The sequence below is a fragment of the Tursiops truncatus genome, chromosome 3 (assembly GCF_011762595.2).
Source record: "Tursiops truncatus isolate mTurTru1 chromosome 3, mTurTru1.mat.Y, whole genome shotgun sequence".
NCBI lineage: Eukaryota > Metazoa > Chordata > Mammalia > Artiodactyla > Delphinidae > Tursiops > Tursiops truncatus.
This window is the reverse complement of record NC_047036.1, coordinates 169325137-169347139: the sequence shown is the minus strand read 5'-3', so window position 1 is coordinate 169347139 and position 22003 is coordinate 169325137. Positions and strand designations below refer to the sequence as shown.

Sequence of the window (22003 nt, the reverse complement as noted above, 5' to 3'; positions counted from 1 at the left end):
TTTGCAGGTGGGGTTAAGGCCCCTGAGATGGGGATGACCCTGGATTCCCCCGGGGCTCCTAATGTCATCACAGGGTCCTTATAAGAGGGAGGCGGGAGGGTCAGAGGCAGAGAGAGATGAGAGATGCTGCACTGCTGGCTGTGAGGATGCAGGAGGGGCCGCGAGCCAGGGATGCGGCGCCTCTAGAAGCTGGAAAAGGCAGGAACCGATGCTGCCCTGGAGCCTCCGGAAGGACCAGCCCTGCCCACGCCTGGATTTAGCCCCATCAGACTCATTTCTGACCCTAGAACATGAGAGGATAAAAGTGTGTTGTTCAAAGCCCCTAGGTTTGTGGTAATTTGTTACAGCACCTGCAGGAAACTCAGACAAGCGCTGACTGGTCAGCCCTGAGCCTTCTGCATGGCTCCCCAGAGGCAATCACCAAGGATGCTAAGTAGTGATGCTGTGCCCTGTCCCAGTGGGCGGTCCGCACCTGCTCTGGCTGGGGATGATTCCCCGCTCTTTTTCCCGGAGGTCACGCCCCATGCGCACCGCCAGCCAGTGGCCTCCGCGGGCGTGGCTCTGTCCAGGGCCGGGGTACAGTGTGTCCAGCACGTGGAAGACGTCTCCGCGGGTGAAGCCCAGGCCAGACGGCGGGCTGGGCTCCATCTCAAAGTGCATGCGGATGTAGAAGGAGTCGCCCACGCCGGACTGCACCATCTTCCGGAAGACTGTGGACAGGGAGGCTTCCTGAGCTAGCAGGGCCACAGCCCAGACCCGACCCCTCCCCAGGGCCTGGCCGTGGATCCCAGCTCCACGCTCACATACACACACGCTCTCACACACTCACGCACATACACTCACACACACTCACTGTCCTGCTTCCTCTGCGTCACCAGTTCCACCTCCTCGCCCGGGGGCAGCTCCAGCAGGAACTGCACAGCCTCCTCCCGGGTCAGGTTCCGGAATGGAGTATCATTCACCTGCCGGGAAGTGGGTGCAGGGGTGGGACAAGGGCACAAGATCCCAGCTCTTCCTCCAGACAAAGCCCTCCACCCAACTCCTTCCAGAGCTGCTGTCAAGAGCCCCAGAGATTGGGGGACGGCTTTCCGAAAGGGGCACTGCCCTGTGGCAGCCTGGGCATCACACACACACACACACACACGTGAAGGTCTGGGCCAGAAACCAGGATACAGGGAATGCAATCGGTACAGGCATAACCGAGGCTCTGCGTGTTGTCAACATCGAGACATGGGAACGAGGGGCCACAGCTGTGACAGGACCAGGACACTGGTGAGAATTTTGTGATACTTGAAAGAGTCAAGACAGACATGCGGTCGTGACAGGGACACAATATACAGACCCGGACAGCAGGTCACAGACACTGATTATCATGGAGGTAAAGACACACAATGAAGGCGCGACCTGGATAAGGCCACGACCCGGACACGGGAGACTGGAGGTGGCACAGAAAGGGACTGTGGATGGACGCAGGGATCAAGGGTGTGGCCCAGGCAACATGGTCAGGACACGGTCAACTCAGTGACACAAACAAGGAGACTGTGACATTGATAACGAGGCAGTGACCTGGGAAAGGTCGTGAGCTGGACATCGAGGTCATGACATTGACAACAAGGATGTGACATGCACAAGGTCATGACCCAATCATCAAGGTCATGCCCCAGGCTGGGAAGCCCTTAAAATGTTTGAATGTCTCTGGGGGTCTTGCCGGTCCCCAGGGGGTCCCCGGGGGTGGACACACAAGCAGTTACAGACTCGGGTACCACCCAGCAGGCCCACCCCCAGCCTCCCCCGCTCACCTGCAGAATCTCATCTCCCTCCTGGATGCCCTGCCCGTCTGCCGGGCTGCCCGCCTGCACCCCGGACACGAAGATGCCCACGTCATTGCCTCCGGCCAGCCGCAGCCCAATGTTTGCGCCCTTGAGGAAGCGGACCACCCGCGAGGCGGGGCTGTACCTGAGCAGTGAGGCAGAGACAGTCGGCATCAGGCCGAGGATGGGAGAGCCCCACCCCCATGCTGGTGCGAGAAGGCAGGTGATGGGAAGCAGGAGGCAGCCCGGGTGTGTGGGTTCTCAGCTGGGGGGCTCTGTCCTGGAGCACATACCCATGGTCCTCCACGCTCTGACCACTAGGCACGCTGTGCATGTCACAGCTCCTTTGCCTCGGGGAGTCTGAAAGGGAACAGCCAGTTTTTCCCGAGCACACTGATTGGTCCAGCCGCCAAACCTTTGCTGGGGGGTGTCCCTGCCCCTTGGAATGCAGCCCCCAGCCCCGCGCTTCTTCCCAGGGAACTGTCCCTGGCCTCTTAGGTCTGTGCCCGCCTTCCCCACTCTGCTCGGTAGAGCCTCATTGGCTGCGATCAGAAAAATCAGAGGAGGGGTGCTCAGAGTCACCACCCTCTGCTCACCTGGTTCTGACGGAGTCCTAGAATCCACTGAACCTTCCTGCCGAAGCTGGGGGCTCTCCCTGGTGGGGAACAGATTTGGGGTGAGGTGGGGGTAGGGGGATGTTGAGCAGCAATTTTTAGAAGAAGTTTGACTTATTGGCACTCAGGTTCTAATCCTGGTCCTGCCCCTCTGCAGCTGTGTGACCTCTGGCCCTCTGCTTCCCCTCTCTGAGCCCGTTTCCTCCTCCGAGCCCTGGGATGGCTGAGTCGAGTCAAAGCCTCAAAATGACGTGAGCCTGTGACAAACAGTCATGTTTACTGTTTTAATATTAATGAAAAGTTATAGAAGGTGCTCTTGACCCAATGTCTGTGTCCCCCCAAATTCATATGCTTAAGTCCTAACCCCCAGTGGGATGGTCTTAGGAGGTGGGCCTTTGGAAGTGACCAGGTTTAAATGAGGTCATGAGGGTGGGGCCCCCATGACGGGATTAGTGTCCTTATAAAAGACACCAGAGATCACTCTCTCCACCGTGGGAACACACAGCAGGAAGGAGGCCGTCCATGGGCCAGGAAGAAGCGTTCACTAGGAACCGGCCATGCCAGCACCCTGGCCATGGACTTCCGGCTTCCTGCCTATGGTGTTTTGTTAACAGCCTGAGCAGACTAACACAGAGTTAAACCACAGGACGGAAAGAAAGTTCCCTGAAAAGTCAACCCACTGTTAGCACAGAAGAGTTACTTTCCAGATCTTTCAGATGCTCTCAAAGAAACGGTGAGGAAATATATACTTCTGAAAGAAAATCAAGATCAGGCCATATGTTAGCATTTCCGACATACAGCCTGTGAACCCCCAGTGCTGAGTGACTGGGGGTGGGGAAAGACACTTGAGAATGATGTACCCCCAGCCCAGGTCTCACGGGGCAGGTTCAGAGAGTACAGGGTCTGCATCGGAGAAACACATCAAGCTACTTGGAGCCGTCTGTCCACAGATCCTTCTGTGTGCCCATGGAATCCCTGGGAAGATCACACAAGAGTCCCCCAAACCCTTTGAGATGCTGCCCTGTGTCACTCTGCAATCCGGTTCATTCACCATACACAATGCCAAGTGCGTTTTCCCAAGGCCTTTTCAATATACTCTCGGAGACATCCTGTTTCATGGCTGTCTAATATTCCCAAGCAAGGATTATATTATAACGATCGTAATAAAGAGCATTCACTACGGGCCAAGCACACACACACCATCTCCTTGTGTCACCGTTAGTTAGTGCCCTAATTAGTGGTGGAGTAAGATCTGGGGCCTTGGCGTGGGCCCTCCTCTGGCCTCTAAAATGGACCACAATGACCCCCACCTCCTGGTCCTCCCGCTAACAGCCATGTGAGGGAGCTTAGAAGGGGATCATCCACTCCCAAAAGCCCACAGCCCTAGACTACGTCTTGACTGTAACCTCATGAGACCATGAACCAGAACCACCCAGCTAAGCCGTCCCCAATTCCTGACTCTCAGCAACAGTGAGGTAATACATGTTTACCATTGTCTCAAGCGGCCAGGTTTGGGGGTCATTTGTTATGCGGCTGTAGATAACAGATACAACTCCCTACTTCACAGGGAACTGCAGGCTTAAATGAGGTGCCTGTTACCTAATCCCCAAGTGTTGTGCAATCATGTTTTTTAAGGCGTTGAATTGTGTACCCTCAAAATTCACCTGTTGTAGTCCTAACCCCCAGGATCTCAGAATGGGACCTCATTTGGGAACAGGGTCATCACGATGTGATTAGTGAACTTGAGGTCATACTGGGGTGGGGGCGGTGGCTAATCCAGTCTGACTGGTGTCCTTATAAAAAGGGGACATCTGGACACAGAGACACATACATGGGGGAAGATGACGTGAAGACACACAGCGGGGAGACGGCCACCTGGAAGCCAAGGAATGCCGGAGGCTACCAGAAGCTAGGAGAAAGGCCTGGAACAGATGTCCCGCTAAGAGCCTTGAGAGGCAGTGTGGCCCTGACACCGTGACTTGAGTCTTCAGTCTCCAGGGCTTTGAGACCATAAATTTCTGTGGTTCTAAGCCGACCAGTCTGTGGCACTTGGTTACTGCAGCCCCAGGAGATTAACAAAGTAACTGCCACTCTGTCCCTTTTATAAACATCATCATAACGAATAAGCATCCTCTAATCCCTGCACACAGCTGTGGCTATTTCACTCCCAAGAGAACTCTCTAAAAGTCTTGCTCGGTGACAGGGCTTATGCATTTTGAAGTCTTCTAGGGCTTGTTGTAAAATTCTGTTATCCCTTCTGCTTTGAGTCCGTCCATATCTGGTTCTCCCAGGACCGAGAACCCTGAGCCACAATAAGGAGGCAAGAAGGACTGTGTGTGGAAGGAGAGGCCTCTTCCAGGCAGGCCGCCATGACTGCACCCTCAAGGCTACCCCATGTTGGAAAAGATAGGCCCATGTTCCCATCCCACTTGGCCATTCTAGCCGATGAGGTTACATACATGGGGGAGCTGGTTCGGCTGGCGTCTGGACTCCGCTGCCCATGCTGGGGTGGCGGTGGTACATGGGATGGTGGCGCCTGAGACAGTTCTGACCCGAGGTCTGAGATGTCTGCGGGGGAAAGCGTGTCTCAGCCACGGGCACGCCTTCCAGGCTGCCATTTCACAGAGGGGCACATCAGGCCCCTCTAAGCAAAGGGGCCCAGACCAGAGTCAGGCTCAGCTGAGGGCCTCCAGCCCTAACTTGCTGTGTGGCCTTGGGCAAGTCTCTGTCCCTCTCTGAGCCTCTCAGGGCCAGGCTTCCCAACTCCTGCTTGGTCCTGCCTGGCACAGCCTGCCTCCCTGGCCCTCCATTTGAACCTCCCAGGGCTGGCCTCTTGGCCCCTCACCCTCCAGAAGGGAGCTGTCGCTGTCGCTGACGGCCGGAGGGATATTCACCAGGAACTGGCCTCGGTCCCTGAGCACCAGCAGAGTCAGTTTCCCTTCCGACTTCTCGATCAGTTGCCGTGTGTCACTCAGTGACAGATTCTCACTGGACACCCCGTTGATCTAAAAGGGATCAGGAAGGAGGAAGCAAGTTCATGAGAGATAGGGGTTACTAGAAACAGATACCTTGGTGAGGGGGACTAGAAACACACAACCCTCAGGGGTTACTAAAAACAGACATTCTCAACAGAAAATGATAGAATTGCATTCCTGCTGTGAGAGGAGATTATGCCAATAACTGACCTCCAGAAGAATTCTAGAAACAGACAATTTTCTAAGAGGGGTAGGGGGGTGCTAGGGAAAAATTAAAAATGGATTGACTCTCATTTCCCCAGACGGGGAAATTTCTCAGGAGACACTGGGAACAGATATTAGAAACAACTCTAATTGGGGGAGAGGGAGTAAATATGTAGATAGTAGAAACAGACAATCTCTGGGAGGTCTGGAAACAGACATCTAGAAGTTGATTAGAAACATACAATTCCTAGGAGGGATTTAGTGTCATCTCCGCTCACCAGGAATCCATTGCTAACATTTTCTCTTGGGAATGTCTGTTTTCAGTAACCCTTCTAGCCCCCAGCCCCACCTCCAAGCTCTGTTTCAAGTGTCAGCCCCAAACTACTAGAAACAGACAATTCTTCAGGGTCACTAGAAACAGATAACCCTGAGGAAACGCTAGAAACAATCAACCAGAAATGATTTGTATATCAAACACTAGGAATCACTAGAAACAGATTTTCAGGGGAGGAGTCGAGAAGGAAACCAAGCTCTTAAGGCAGAGCTGCTCCTCAAAGCCTGGTCTCTGGACCATTAGCATCCAGGCACCTAAGGCAGGCCCGTGAATCAGTGCTGTAGCCAGCACGTCATGTGATTCTGGGGATACTAGAAACAGACAACCCAAAGGGGGTGCTAGAAACCGACATTTGGCAATGGATTTGCGGCAGATGCGGGGAAGGGGGGAAAGTCCTGCGTAGCCATCTCCAACCTTTGTGAAACAGGCCACAATGCAGGAGGCAAGTGGTTCAGAACCAGCTTTGCTGACTGTGCCATATGCCTCGGTAACACTGTTACCCTCTGGCCCCGGTCTCCCTGCCCCCTGACAGGAGGAAGGGGCTCACCTGTAGGATGAGGTCACCTTCCCGGAGCCTGCTGTTCTGGGCAGCCAGGCCCGATTCTGTGATGTGCTTGATGAAGATCTGACTGCCCAGTCTGACCCCGAAATCTGTGGGTGGAAGAGGAGGGAAACTGAGGCAGGGCCTGGGTTCTGGGCTGCCAGGGGCTCTCAGACCTCAGCCTTCTCGCCTGCCCTCAACCATCCCACCTTCCAGGCTGCTGTCGTGCAGGGAGTGGGCAGGCTTCAGCCTGCTACCCCTTTCCAGCGGGCACTCTCCCCCTGAGGGTGCCTGTCGGCGGGTGACAAAGCAGACCTGGTCCCCTGTAGTTGGGGGAGGTGGAACACACAAGCACCCGGTGATGCTGAGCGCTGGGAAGAGAGAAAGCTGGGGGACTTCCCTGGTGGTGCAGTGGTTAAGAATCTACCTGCCAATGCAGGGGACACTAGTTGGAACCCTGGTCCGGGAAGATCCCACATGCTGCGGGGCAACTAAGCCCGTGTGCCACAACTACTGAGCCTGCGCTCTAGAGCCCGCGAGCCACAACTACTGAAGCCCACGCACCTAGAGCCTGTGCTCTGCAACAAGAGAAGCCACTGCAATGAGAAGCCCGTGCACCGCTCTGAAGAGTAGCCCCTACTCGCCTCAACTAGAGAAAGCCCACGCGCAGCAATGAAGACCCAACGCAGCCAAAAATAAATAAATAAAATTTTTAAATAAATAAATAATTAATTAAAAAATAAAAAGTATTAAAAGAAAAAAAGAGAGAGAGCGTAAGCCAGGAGGTGGGGAGAGTGGCCACGGAGGGGCAGTTTGGGGACAGGTGTTAGGGGACGGCCTCTCTCAGGGGGTGACGTCTGAGCTGGGTCTTGGATGAAGCAAGGGAGCAAACCCTGCAGGAGTCTTGGGAAGGTCATTTCAGGTGGTGGGAACAGCCCGTGCAAAGGCCCTGGGGCAGGGATTCTGATATCATTGCACAGCAGTCAGCAGCAGGCACCTGAGAAGGAGCAGAGCCCAGGTTGTCCCTTCCCAACACCCTGATGACATCACCAAAGCGGCTTAGGGGTCACAACCCCAATACTCAGTGACATCACGATGAGCGTTTTCAGGATTATTAAAATTACAGTGTGGGGTAGATATCCCAGTGTCATTTGTCACATCATGACCAGAATTCCAAGGTCACAATACTGCCACTGACTCAAGACAGGAATGAGAGATCACGTCCCTACTGTTCTGCACCTACTAATCCCTCGACGGTCTACTGATGTCATGATGTGTGAGTTTCCCGTTGCTGCACCAAACCGCCACAAACGTAATGGCTATAACAGGACACGAATTTATCGAATAGTCTGAAATGGGCCTCACGGGGCTAAATCCAGGCGTGGGCAGGGCCGGTCCTTCCGGAGGCTCCAGGGCAGCATCGGTTCCCGCCTTTTCCAGCTTCTAGAGGCGCCGCATCCCTGGCTCGCGGCCCCTCCTGCATCCTCACAGCCAGCAGCGCAGCATCTCCCGTCTCTCTCTGCCTCTGACCCTGCCGCCTCCCTCTTATAAGGACCCTGGGATGACACTAGGAGCCCCGGGGGAATCCAGGGTCATCCCCATCTCAGGGGCCTTAATTTAACCCCACCTGCAAAGTCCCCTCTGCCCTATGAGGTGACACATCCGCAGGTCCTGGGACCAGGATGTGGGTATCTTTGGAGGCCATTATTCTGCTGACCACACACCACATGTGATCAGATTTTCGGGCAGCAGTGCTGCCTGTTCCCGGGGATGCCAAGCCCCACTGCCGACAACGTGGCCCCCACGCTCACCGTCGCTGTCTCTCCTCCGCACCAGCACGGACTTCACGGGCCGCATGCGCATGTCCTGCCGCGGCAGCCGCTTGAAGCCAGACACCAGGGCCAGCCCGTTGGCCTCGGAGCCGCCGCTCGGGCTCCTGCGCCCATGGCTGCTGGCCTGGCTCCGGCGACCTGTCCTTGGCCGGCGGGAGCGCTCGCCCCAGGAGTGGCCAGAGCCGCTGGACGTGTCACCCTCATAGCCCTGGCCGTGGTCAGCCTCGTCCAGGCGCCGCGGCCCATCTTCCTCATCTGAGTCCTGGTGTCCCAGGCCAGAGGTGGCCTTGGTGGCGGGCAGCTGGACTTTCCGGGGACGCTTCACTGTCTGTTAGGGCAGGCAGAAATGGTCGGGGTGGCAGGGGGCAGCTCAAGGTTTTGCCCCATCCCATGGCGGACCCTGGGGGACTCTGGTCTCTCTGGGCCTTAACATCCAAGCTGTGAATGGAAACAAGATTCCACTTGCTTGGGGAAGCTTATACTCATACTGCCCATGGGCAACAAGACCAGGAGAAGTGGGGTTCAGCCAGGGGCTGCCTCTCCCACCGAGCCCCCACTCACAATGTTGGCCACTTTTGTGCAGGTCTTGAGTATCTGAATGGCGAAGGTGGAGGTGACACTCTCCATGGAGACCCCATTCACCATGACGATGTGGTCCCCTGTCCTGAGGGAGGAGGCCGGATCTCAGGGAGGAGACATCACCCAGGAGCCCCTCTCCCCAGGCCTGCCCTGAGGGCCCCTGGAAGGTACCCCCATGTGTACAAAGCCTGGTTCTGATTTACTGGTGTCCCCAGACTCATGAAGACATTTATCCTTCTGGGCCTCAGTTTCCTCATCTGTAAAATGGGGCTGATCGCAGAACCCACATAGTGAAATGCAATCATAGAACATAAGCTGCAATTACACCTGGTGTCCCTGTACCCCCTCGCTTCTTTCTCTCGGGCCCCCTCTTCCTGCTTTTCTCCCCTTCTCTCCCTGTCCATTTCGTACTCTCTCTCTCTGAAGCTGGTCGCTGATTCTGAGCTGAGCCATATCACCCGTCAGCCTCTTGGGTCCCAGAACCATTTTCCCAACATAACTCCCAGGAGCCTTTTATCCCCAAGAGCTCAGGACACTGGGTCTCTCTCCCTCCAGCCAAAAAGAGGTTTCCAGGATATTTGCTCTGGGAGCATCCTGGGGCCACTATGACCCCCAGAATCCATCAGAGGACCAGTGCCTTGAGGAGAGTGGGGGCTAGTCACTGTCTGTCCTTCTGCCAGCCCCAAGCCCTGTACTGACAGAGCTGGAAGGCGCCAGGCACTTTCCAGCCTCCTGGTTTGGGCCCACACAGTTCCCTCCTCTTGATGTGTCCCCCCCACCCCCACCCCCGCCGGAACCCAGCTGCCTTGACACTCACTGTAGCCGGCCCTCAGCTGGTCCTCCGGGCACCACATCGGACACAACCACTGATCCACCGGGCCGGTCTCGGCCACCAGATATTGCAATGCCGAAGCCTCGGCGGGGGTCCTGAGGGGGGATGAGAGACAGAACGTGATTTTGCTTCTCACTGGGACAAAGGCTGTCCTGCAGGAACCAACCCACCATTCCCATCAGCACCCACGCGGAGGGAGGGAGGCCTCACCTTGCTGATCGTGACTGTGTGCTGTTCCCAGATGGTCAGCTCCTCCATGTCCAGCACCTGGTGGGAGGTGACAGGGAAGGTGGACATGAGGTCTATCAGAGCAATCAGGGCTCCCCATACCCGGGTGGGTGTGGAGCCTGGCTCTGACACTCTCATGGCCCAAGTCTGTGAGTTAGTTGCTACCTCTCCTGAGATCTCAGTTTTCTCATCTGCAAAATGGACTTAAATCAGTGGTTCTCAATCCAGGACCATTCTACCCCCTCTCCCAGAGGGCACTGGGTGGTATCTGGGGACATCTGTGGTTGTTATGATTGGGGGGTGCTCCTGGCATCGAGGGGGTGGGGGCCAGGGGTGCTGCTCAAACCGCTACACGGAGTGCACAGTCAGACCCCACCACAAACAATGACCCATCTCCAAATGTTAATAGTGCCATACTGTGGTGGGAGCAGAGGAAATGTTAGTCCTTGTCACTGTCCCTCGGGAAGGTCTGGCTCAGTCCCTGTGGTGGTGGTGGTGGGGATCTAGCAAGGCCTGCAGACACAAGGGTCTCACTCTGCTCCAGACACTCAGGGCTCCTCGATGTTCCTCCCACACACCAAGCCCGGTCCTGCCCCAGGACCTTCGCACGAGCCATCTCCTCTGCCTGGATCTCTCTTCCCCCAGATCTGCACCTGGCCCGCCCCCTCACCTCCTTCTCCCAGCCACCCTGTCTGGAACTGGAATGCTTGCCATCCCACAACAGACCAGTTTATCCTCCTTTCCCTGATTCCTCGTTCACAGAACTTGTGATCCCTTGACACTCTCTAGGTTTTTAAAATCTGGTCACTGCCCTTCTCCCTCTAGAATATTGGCTTCAGACGTCAGAGATTTTTATCTGCCTCATTCAAAGTTGATCCTGAGTGCCTGGATCATAGGAGAGATTCTAACTATCTAAGAAATGAATGAATGAATGAAGTGCTTCCTTTGCGCCAAGCACTTCACAGGTAAGATCTCATTTAATCTGCTCACTAAGGGGCATTCTATTATGCCCCTTCACAGAAGAGGAAAGCCAGGCACAGAGAGGGGAAGTCACTTGCCAAGACAACAGAGCAGTTGAGGGTGGGGCTGGAGGGTGGGGCTGTGGGGAGTGAATTCTGTTATTTTCAAGCCCAAGGTACAGATGAGATCACAGGCTCCGGGAGTAGAGGTCACTCAGCCGGGAGATGCTGGCAGAAGCGGGGGATATGGAGCCCTCCGGGAAGCCAGCCCCCACCCATCCCTTACCTTCTGCGCGGCTGTCCCACTACCCTGGGGGCCTTGTAGAAATGACGCTCCCTCCCCAGCCTGGTTGCCCAGCTCAGCACTGCAAGGGCGGGGGACTCCGCTGGTGTGATGTGTTCTGGTGCCTTTTCTTAGAGGTTCCCGGGAGAGCAGCATTCCAGGCTCCCCCGAGGTAGGAAGGGGGCAGAGAAGAGGGAAACAAAGCCAAGGGCAGGGCCTCACGGACACCCCTGGGAGCCAGGTCTGCTCTCTCAACTGAGCCTCAAATCCTGCAGTCTGCCCTTTGCTGGCTGTGGTGGTGCCTCTCCCAGCCTCATCTTCCCCATCTGTGAAATGGGTACCTCCCTCACCCCCACCGCCCCGTCTTTCAGCGCTGAGTTGTGGGAAGCGGGCGTGGAGTCATGCACGAATAGCAGAAGGAGCCTCTAGGAGAGATGACAGTGCTGTTGTGAGAAGTAATAATAATGACCTTCTTCCTCTGCATAATATTACTAAGCAACACTATTCCGTGCACTGCCAGCGAGCGCACTGCACGTACCCATTCATTTACTCCTGAGTGACCTCAGAAATGGCACTTCTCCTATTCCTGCCTTCCTGCCTTACAGGGAAGGAAAGGGAAGCCCAGAGAGGTTCAGTAACTTGCTGGAGCTCACACAGCGTGCTGCAAACCTTGGCAGCCCATCCCATACCTTTAATCTTAACCACCGGGCTACAGTATCCTTCTGCTTTTTTTTTTTCTTTCTGAACTTATTTTTCAGAACAGAATCTTTTCACTTGCTTTGATTTTATGCTTAGTGTCATTAAACGGCCTCCCAGAATTTTGATTTCTTGGCCTTATTTTAAGAAACAGCCCACAGGGAGTCAGGGCCCCTAAGGGGGCAGGCACAGGTGGCTGGGGCTTGTCCCAGCTTGTGTAGGTTTGCCTCCATGGATACTGCAGGACTCTCCATGACCCATGGGGTCACGCCTAACGCCACATCCCACCTCAACTTAGTTCCAAACATTTCCCTGGCAGTGCCCTGTGCCTGGTTACCCTCCCAGGATGCACACAGCTGCCCCGGACACTCAGGTCTCAGCTCAAACGCAACCTCCCCACGGGACCCTACTAGACTAGCCAATCTTCCCTGGCACCCTACCACCCCTCCCTACTTAATTTATGAGGTTTTATTCATGACATCCAAAACCATCTTAAATTATCCTGTTTAATCATCAGTTAGTGAGTTTCTGGTCTTTCCTCTTGGTCTGTGAAGGTTGGGCAGGGCTGTCTCTCTGGGTACGTTGGTGATGGGCCCTCCAATCAGCTCCTTTCCAGGCTTTTGCACATGCTGTGCTCCCTGGCAAACTCTTATTCATCCTTCACAGCCCCAGTGCCACTGTCTCTTCCTCCAGGAAATGAGTCCTCAAAGCCCCCCGCCCCCCCCCCCCACATTTTACGTCTCTGATTACTGGGGCCTGGGATGTCGCAGTCCACCTGTCTCCCCTACATCCCTCTAGTCCAGGGATTCCTAGTGGGCAGGGCTGGGGGCCCTGGGACCCCAGCATTGTCCCCACAAGACCAGGCACGCGGGAGTTTGAGGAATGCGTGAATGGTGGAATAAAAGGCTGATTCCTCCAGGAACTCAACCAGGTACGTCCTGAGCTCCTAGCCTCCTCAGCTCCGCCTCCGTCGAGGTGCGCTCCGAGGGGGCGGGGCCCGGGCCTTCGTCCTCGCCCCCTGCCACGCGCGGGACAGAAACACCGGAGAGGAGACGCCTCCAGAGGGACAGGTCTTACCAAGGCACACCGCCCCGGGCACTTGGCTACCAGGCTGCTGTCCGCTCTCCCCCTCCCCACTCCAACCTCTGGGAACAACGGCGGGGGTGGGGAGGGGGAGGGGAAGGGGGGGTCACAAATACTCGAGCTGGGGACTGGATTCTGGGAGCGGTTCCTTGCTGCCGGGAAGGAGGCGGCGGGAACCAGAACTGCCCGGCCCTAGAGCCTCGGGCGGTCCGGCCTGGGGCGAGGTAAACAGCCTAGGCCTGTTTACCCCTCTGGGGCCCGACCTGAGACCCAGCGGGGTGGGTGTGACAAAGTCGATTCAAGTTTCAGCCCTGGAGAGCGAAGTCCCCCCAGACAGAGCCACAGGGATTCCCTCTCGCAGCCCCGGTCGGCTTGCTCGGTGCAAAACGGGGCTCTCGACGCCCATGTCTACCAGGTCGCCCAAGTGAACGGCTCTGTATACAGTAGGCACCCAATAAATGGGGATCCCCTCGTCCGCAGCCTAGCCGCATTCGCCAAAGCCGCTCCCGCCCACATATGAAGTCCCTGCCCACGGTTCCGCCCTTAGTGCTCAAGCTTAACTCCGCTGATCTCCCGGGAAACCGGGCACCTACTACGTGCCAGGCGCTTTGCAACACACTTTTGTCCTGGAATCCTTCCTACACCCTTCTATAAAGTGACCACCGTCCACTTTATAGATGAGGTTCGGAGACGCATGGATTCAGCGGCCCAAAGTTACGGAGAAAAAAATGGGATTTGAACTCAGGTCTACCTGCGAAGGCAGACTCAGGACAGAGGAAGCTCCCGGAGGCCGCTTTGGAGGCCAGTGGGCGCGGACGCCTCTGCCCGTGCAGCCTCGGGCTAGCCACCACATTCCTCTGGGCCTCAGTTTCCCCATCTGTTACCTAGGCAGAGGGTGATCTGGGGTCCTGGATCCAGGTCCCAGCCCTGACCCCAGCTCGGTCCCCTCTCCCTCCCGCCCTCGGCGGGCTACTCGCCTGGAATCTCACCGCCATAGTCCACCCGGGGGCCGTCCAGTGCCTCTGCCCCAGGGGGGTCTAGAAACAATTGGCCCCCACCCTGGCGTGAGGGAGGAGGCTGGGGAGGGTCGCGGCGAAGCAGGTCCCCGGCTCTCGCCCTCCTCCAGCCCGCTCCGCCGCTGGGGCTGCACCTGCACCTCTTCCTCCTCCGTGGCCCCTACCGGCTCCGCCCCCGCCCCGACACGCCTTCGGGACGCCGCCGAGGCAGCCTTCGTCCCCCTTCCCCTCCCAGCACAGGATCCAGGCCCAGGGGTGGGAATTCCAGGCCGGGTTTTCCGCCCAGCTGAGCACTAGCCAGCGGCGGGGCTGGAGACCAGCCAGGCAAGGCTGCAAGGAAGACCGGGAAGGGATTACAGCCGCGTTCGGAACGGAGCCTGCGCTTCGGAAAGTTTAACATCCGAGAAAAACTCTACATGTTGAAATTCAGTAGGGAGATCTCTTGGATTAGGAGCTAGTCAAGGGTCAGAGACCTCAGGAGCATAGGGCTGGTCTTTCTCGGGTCACCCCCATCTTCGGGAGGTTTACCCTATTTTAGAGAGAAAAAACGGAGGCCCAGGGAGGCCAGGGGCATGGACTCTCTGAAGGCGCACAGCAGCCGCCTCTGGGCCTGCCCCGAATCCAGTGGTACCCGCCTGTCTTCACACCTAGCACCTGGCTGGGTCCCCAGCTGGGAAGGGCGGGGCGGCGAGGGCGGAGGAAATTCTTTAGGTTCCTCTGAGTTAAGGTCAGGCTTCTTTCTCCTCACCCAGCCTCACCCTCAGGAGCCATCTAGGAACTACAGGACGAGAGCAGGAAACCCTCTACCTGGGGGTGAGGGAGGGAGGAAGTCACCTGGATGGGTGGAGCCACCATCGGCCCCACCTGCACATTCCTTTGTGCTTAAAAAAAATAGACCTTGAGGCCCAGCTGTTCCTGTGCCCCATCTCAGGCCAAGGTTGAAGGGGCAAATCTGGGCATAGACACCCCTTCCCAGCCTCATCCAGTCAAGACTGGGCAGAGAGGAACTCCAGACTGTGGGAAGGGGGGAGGCAGAGGGGAAAATGGAGGATCAGGGAAGTGTTCCTGGAGGAGGGGGTATTGCCACTAGGGTTTTTAGGGTTGGATAAGAGTTTGCCAAGTGTACAAGACAGAGAATATAATCAAAATCTTTGAGGCCCCCAAAGTTGATTTCTCACCACTCCCCACTGCAGTTATCCCCCAAAACCTAGTCTGGAGACCCCAGTTAGCCAGAATCAACCCCTCAAGAGTCCCCAAAGGCCCCCAAGGCAATAAATATTTGCAGAAGCCCCCTTCTAAGGACCTGCTTGGAACCTCATGGCTAAAGGGGAAAGCTCAGTCTTTCCCGACATGACCTTGGGTCACCAGAAGGTGGCACACAACATGATTTTAGGTAGAAGAAAGTCAAATATTTTCTAAATAGATGTGTATTTGCTTTACTGACTCATAGGACAAAACATAAATAGGTTCCCCACTGCCACGTGCATGCAGGGGTTCGTGGCTGCGATTACTGGGGAGGACTGGGGAGGAGTTACTGATTGGATGTAGGTCTGGCAAAATAAACTGGCTCGTGCTTATGGAGTGTTTGCTTTGCTCCAGCCACTGTTACACAGATATCCACGTGACCATTTTGCAGCTGAGAAAACTGAGGCCAGATGGGTCGAGTGGCAAGCCCTACTAGGAGAGCTGGATTTGGCCCTGGACTTGGCTCTCTTTGACCCCACACCGCTCAGTCTATACCCGTGCTTCTCACTGTAGGGTAATTTGCCCCCCATCCCCCAGCCTGACACCCCAGGGAACGGTTGGGCCCCAAAAGCCAATAGTGCTGAGGTAGAGAAATCCCACTTTAAACCCCTCTAAGAAGGGGGGCAACCACCACAAGACACATGGTCTTCCTCCAGCCACCTCACATATTCATGCCCTGCTCAGGAACACTCACTGGGACTTCCCTGGTGTCGCAGTGGTTAAGAATCCTCCTGCTAATGCAGGGGACATGGGTTTGATCCCTGGACCAGGAAGATCCCACATGCCTCGGAGCAACTAAGCCCGAGTGCCACAACTACTGAACCTGCGCTCTAGAGCCAGGGAGCCACAACTACTGAAGCCTGCGTGCTTCAACTACTGAATCCTGCACGCCTAGAGCACGTGCTCCACAGCAAGAGAAGCCCCCGTTCACTGCAACTAGAGAAAGCCCCCGGGCAGCAACTAAGACCCAACGTGGCCAAAAATAAGTAAATAAATAAATTTCAAAAAAAAGAACACTCAGTGTCTCCCTAGTACCCATCGGATGACGCTGTGCTCAAATGCAGGGCTTTGGAGACGGGTGCGTCCCCTGCTGCCTCACAGGCCAGAGGCGGTGTCATTCATGCATTCATTTTCCCACCTATTCAGTCATTCACTCAACAAAAATATTGCAAGCCCCTGCTATGCCCCAAGTACAGAAAGGAGAAGTGATGAGGGACGGAATTCCCGTCTGAAATTGCAGTGCCAACTACAACCAGGAGGGAGCAGTGTGCGCATGGCCGGAAGGGGTGGGGGAAGGGAGGATTCAGAGAAACCTGTGGGATGATCCTCCTCTGCCCCCTCTGAGCACCTACAGGGAAACTGAGGCCCAAAGGGGGTAGGGTTGAGGTCTCCCAGTGGGTCGTGGCCGCCAGGAGGGGTGGGAGCCTGGAGGGTTCGTTCACGCTGGGAGCTTGGGGTCTCCCTGGTGTAGGCTGCTTTGCGGGGCTGCAGGAGGCTGAGGTCTTATCTGTGGCCTAACAAGTCTGACCAGAGCCCAAGAATGAAGCAGCTCTGCAGCCTGGCTGGGCGCTGGCTCATTCACTCGAGGTTTACTGATCGCCTACTGTGTATACCCAGCACTGATGCAGACCCAGTCCCTGCCCTAAAGGAAGCCAAGGGTCCTCAGGGGAGATAGACAATAATCAGATCATCACGTAACAGAAATAACAAGTCCGACCTAGATTTCTGAGAGCATAGGTACAGAGGCACAACCTGGGCTGGGGGCTCTGGGAGGGCTTCTCTGAGGAGGTGGTACTGAGATTAATAGGAGTGACCTAAGTGAGAGGTATCTAGGCAGAAGTAACAGCTAGACCTGAAGGAGGTAAGGGAGGCGCCATGGGAGAGCAGGTGCAAAGGTCCTGGGGCAGGACCATGCCTGGCGTGTAGGAGGAACAGCGAGGAGGCCCCTGTGTCTGGAGCAGAGTGAGCGAGGGGGAGAGAGGGAGGAGGGGAGGGCAGGGAGGGGACGGGGCAGGTCGTGCAGGTCCCTGTGGGCTGCGGGGAGGACTTGGGATTTTACCTCCAGGGAGGCCGGACCCTGGAGGGCTGTGGGCAGAGGAGGGGCGGGGCCTGACTCGGTGCTCACAGGCGCACTCTGGTGGCCACTGTCGAGAGGACAGACTGGGGGCTGTAGGCGGAAGCTGGGGGAGCAGTGACTCCAAACCCAGAGGCCCTGAAAAAAAAAAAATGTTTTAAATAAACATTTTATTTTGAGGACTTCCCTGGCGGTCCAGTGGTTAGGACTCTGAGCTTCCACTGCAGGGGGCCCAGGTTCACTTCGTGGTCGGGGAACTTAGATCCCACAAGCCACACAGCGTGGCCAAAAAACAAAAGAAACATTTTATTTTGGACTAGTTTTAAATTGACAGAAAAGTGGTAGATATAATTCAGAGAGTCCGCCTATGTTTCTCACACAGTTTCTCTCAACATTAACGTCTTACGTGACCACCACGGTATATTTGCCAAAACTAAGAAGCCACACCCTCGCTATTAACTAAACATCCTCACTATTAACTAAACTCCACGCTGTATCCAGGTTTTACGAGTGTGAAAGCTGCACCAGGAGCCCATCCAGTATCCCACAGTGTGTTCACGTCTGTGTGATCACGTCTTCTCGGGCTCCGCTCCCCCCCGTTCCCTGACCTTTTCCGTCTGGAGGAGACGGGTCAGGGATTTTCTACGATGCCCCTCGTTTGGGGTTTGTCTGATGCTTTCCTCATGCCTGGACTGGAGTTCTGGGTTCAGCCAGAGGGCGCAGGAGGAAGGGCAGTTTCTGGGTGGGGTGGGCTTGCTGATGAGCACAGCACTGAGGAATGGCCCAGCGGTAGGCACCATGCGTGTCCCGGGGCACCTTAGGGCGAGTACTTTGATGTTGGAGGGAGGGGAAAGCGAGGAGGGGTGAAGACCCTTCTGGGGGCGGCTGGAGAGGGCTCACAGAGGGTGTTCCCCCCCCCACCCCCTAGGTGGGAGGAAGCCCTAGAAGGAAGCTCCACGGCAGGGGGCAGAGCAGTGCCTGGTGAGAATCCCAGCCCCTCTGCTTCCTGCCTCAGTTTCCTCATCTGTATAATGGGACCTAGTTCCGACTCTGAGCACTACGATCGCGAAGGTTCACAAATTAAAGCAGCTGGCACGTAGCAGGTGCACAGAAAGGTTTGCCTGGATGCCTTGAAGTTCCTCCACTCAGTCCAGAAGGAGGGAGACAAGCCCCCACTGGGAAAAAATGAAAGGGAGTTATGGTGTTCTTCAGAGCTGGATGGGGACCGCCTGCAAAATTGTCTATTTCGAGCTTCCATCGTTGTGTGCAATGGCTGGGGGAAGAACCCAGGCCCCTGACACCTTCCTCACCATCCCTGGTTTCAGTCTGGCCTCTGCACTTGTACCCACACCAGCTCCCCCCACCACACCCCATGAAAGGTCCCCTGAGACCCCACCCTTACCTGCCTTGAGGCTGGGCCTGCCACAGCGGGAATCTGTCCTGCTAAAGCACACAGCACTGGCCTTTCTATTCTGTCCAGAATCTTAGGTGGTTCCCCGTGAGCTATTAATTCATTTGTGGAGTGCCTACTGCATACCAGGCACTGTTCTGGGAGCCTAGGTCACTGGAGAGGTAGAGCTCACAGACCAGCATGGAGAGCAGACATTCAACAAATAAGTCGGGACTTTCCTGGCGGTCCAGTGGTTAAGACTCCGCGCTTCCACGGCAGGGGGCGTGGGTTCCATTCCTGGTCAGGGAATAAGATCCCAAAACCAAAAAGTAAACAGTCTGAGCAATGGGCGCGTAGTTAACAAGCTGTGGTCTTAGCTCAAGAACACTCCATAGCTCCCTAGCATTCGGTCAAGGATATTTATTGAGCATCTGATCAATGCCAGGCTCTGGGTATCCTCTTTAGTTATCCGTGCTTCTTATGGTCTTCGAACTATTTTACAACTCTGTAAATGATAAGAAACTGGTGGTATCTCAAAGGATTCTTGTCCATAGAAATACAAATGAATTTTGTCCCGTGGAGACCACTGATTATTTCCCTGTGGCTATTGACCACCTTTACAACTATTTGTAAATTCATTTCAGCATTGATTGCCTGTGTGTGTGTTCTTTCTTAATATTCTCTCCTTTTTAAAAAAATTTATTTATTTATTTTTCGCTGCGTTGGGTCCTCGTTGCTGAGCGTGGGCTTTCTCTAGTTGCGGCGAGTGGGGGTTACTCTTTGTTGCGGTGTGAGGGCTTCTCATTGCGGTGGCTTCTCTTGCTGCGGAGCACGGGCTCTAGGCGCGCGTGCTTCAGTAGTTGTGGCACTTGGGCTCAGTAGTTGTGGCGCACGGGCTTAGTTGCTCCGCGGCATTTGGGATCTTCTCGGGCCAGGGACCAGAGCTCGAACCTGTGTCCCCTGCATTGGCAAGCGGATTCTTAACTGCTGCGCCACCAGGGAAGTCCCAATATTCTCTCCTTTAAACAATCTGTAAAATCTTGCTGGTTCTCATATTAATTAATGAGTTAAGTAAACTCATAAAGCACCTGTTTGTTTTATATTGGTATAGAGTCATGCTTTACATTTTTGGAAAAAAAAAAAAGATCCCTTAACTCCATTACACCTAAAGCCTTCACTCTAGCATCCAAGGCTCCCCCCTGAGGAGATTCCCAACTACTCCATCTTACCTGTTACCATCTTCAAGTCCCAGAGCATTCTTTCCACTTTTCTTCCTAATCAACCTGAACTCTGTCTTTCGTAGTCAGCAAAAGCTGTTGGTTCTCCCCAAATCTGTCCAGAATCCGCCCACTTCTCCTCACTTCTGAGCCCCCACCTGGTCCACCGCATCCTCTCCCACCTGGACCAGCTCAGTCCCCTCCATCCAGGTCCCTGGTTACGCCCTCATCGCCCACAGTCTGTCCTCCCCGAAGCAGCCACCAGAGGGCGCCTGTGAGCACCTGAGTCAGGCCCCTCTGCCCACAGCCCTCCAGACTGCACGACCTGCCCCGTCCCCTCCCTGCCCTCGCCTCCTCCCTCTCTCCCCCGCACTCACTCTGCTCCAGACACACAGGCCTCTTAGCGGTTCCTCCAGCTCGCCAGGCATGGTACTGCCCCAGGGCCTTTGCACGGGCTGTGTGCTCTGCCTGCAATGCCCCTGCCCCAACTACTCACTTCTTTCAAGTCTTTGTTCAGATGTCGCCTTCTCAATGAATTCTCCCCTAATCTTTCTACTTAAGACTGTAAAACACCCCCCTGCCTGTTTTACTCCTATCCCTGTACGTCTTTCACTTTTTTTTTTCCTGTAAGGCTGACCATCCTCTAACCCAGGATACAATTTAGGATACAATTTACTTCCTTATTGTGTCTCTTGTTTCTTGCCTGCCTTCCTCCACCAAACCACAAGCCCCACAAGAGCAGGGATCTTTGTTTCTCTTGATCACCCCTGAGTCCTCAAGCCCCAGAACAGCACTCGGCACACAGTAGGTGCTTCATAAATGCAGGTTCATTCCCTGGGCACCCCCGCCCCCCCCAGTCATGTTGCCCACTAACCTCAGCCCATTCCAAAGGGTGTCAGGCTCCACCCTGAGCAAACACAGCTCCCCTGGCGCCAGGCCAGACCTGAGGTGGAAGAACAGGAACCCAGACTCCCGAGGTGGACTTTCCCCAGAACTGGGGCCACACAGAAGCCCTGAGCCGGGGAGGCAGGACTCTTACAGGTGCTGAAACTGGGGTATTGGCTGGGGGCATACGCAGCCCCCAGACCTCCCCACTCTCTGCAATTTGACTCCTATCAGGCTGACAGCCCTACTTTACTCTGCAGCCCAGGGCAAGTGGCTACCCCTCTCTGAGCCCGGGTTCAACCTCCGCAAAACAGGAAGGCGATGGGACATTGCCACTGGCTTGGCATTCTGAGTTCTGATTTGGGGTGGGACAGTTTACCTTGACCCCTGCATGACTGGGAATCTATTACTTGCTCTATCATATGCTGTTCTCAGCAGCCCTGCAACGTGGTGACTCATTATACCCAGTTTACAGAGTGGAAAACTGAAGCCAGCTCTATTTGACTCCATGGGTCTTTCTCTCCAAACCCAGGCAGGGTGGGATCTGACAGTCGAGATGTCCCCCCTCCCAACCCCACAGAACACAGATCTTAAGCAGCTCTGCTTCCCGGGAGTGACCCCAAATGCCAGGCCGGCTCTATACCCTGCAACTGGGACGCTCATGCCTCCGGAGCCCCAGAGGGCCCTCTTGGGCTCAGACAAAGAGCCCTGAGGCCTTGAGGTGCAATCAGACACTTGGCTGGCTGGGAAGTTCTCTTTGTCCTGCACTTTTTGGGAGCAAATGACCCAGAAAAAGCTCTTGCCACTGGATCCCTGTCTTCTCCTGGGTCTAAGCTTCCTTTGCCCGGAGACCATCCTGGCTCCTTGCCCGCAGTCAGCTCTGCAGACTGTTGTGACAACCATCCGTCTGCCCCTTCCTGCGCTTCTCCGCTGGGAGACTTCACCCAGAGAAGAAATCAAGATAAGCAAGATAAACCTCCCCAGAACCCCCCGTTCCTCCCGCTCCAGCACCTGGAGAGGGGACGGAGATGAGATGCAATTGTCTGAAAACTTGGGGGCCTCTTAAGAAGTACCAGGAGGCCCAGATACCAAGCAGGTGCCAGGCTGCCTCACCTGCCATCTCCCCGCCAGCCTCCCCTCCTCAGTTTGGGGGATCAGAGGCCAGTCTGCGCCCCCTCAGCCCCCCTGCAACAGCCGGGGCCAAC

General features: G+C 55.6%; 1 protein-coding gene across 4 annotated transcripts in view; it reads right to left on the bottom strand.

The window, feature by feature from the left end:
* TJP3 (tight junction protein 3) overlaps positions 1-22003 on the bottom strand; it is a 29394-nt gene that overhangs the window by 7016 nt on the left and 375 nt on the right. The window contains exons 1-13 of one of the 4 annotated variants that reach the window (XM_019940937.3): positions 13961-14153; positions 9933-9989; positions 9708-9817; positions 8873-8975; positions 8291-8639; positions 6486-6589; positions 5271-5430; positions 4885-4993; positions 2408-2466; positions 2105-2171; positions 1800-1956; positions 854-962; positions 473-710 (exon numbers count right to left, since the gene is read on the bottom strand). In XM_019940937.3, coding sequence (XP_019796496.1) covers positions 473-710; positions 854-962; positions 1800-1956; positions 2105-2171; positions 2408-2466; positions 4885-4993; positions 5271-5430; positions 6486-6589; positions 8291-8639; positions 8873-8975; positions 9708-9817; positions 9933-9989; positions 13961-13966 — 1628 coding nt within the window. In that variant the 5' untranslated portion in view covers positions 13967-14153. Of the gene's footprint in view, positions 1-472; positions 711-853; positions 963-1799; positions 1957-2104; positions 2172-2407; positions 2467-4884; positions 4994-5270; positions 5431-6485; positions 6590-8290; positions 8640-8872; positions 8976-9707; positions 9818-9932; positions 9990-13948; positions 14154-22003 lie in introns of those variants that run through there. The other 3 variants (XM_019940939.3, XM_019940936.3, XM_019940938.3) reach the window with 3 other exon arrangements.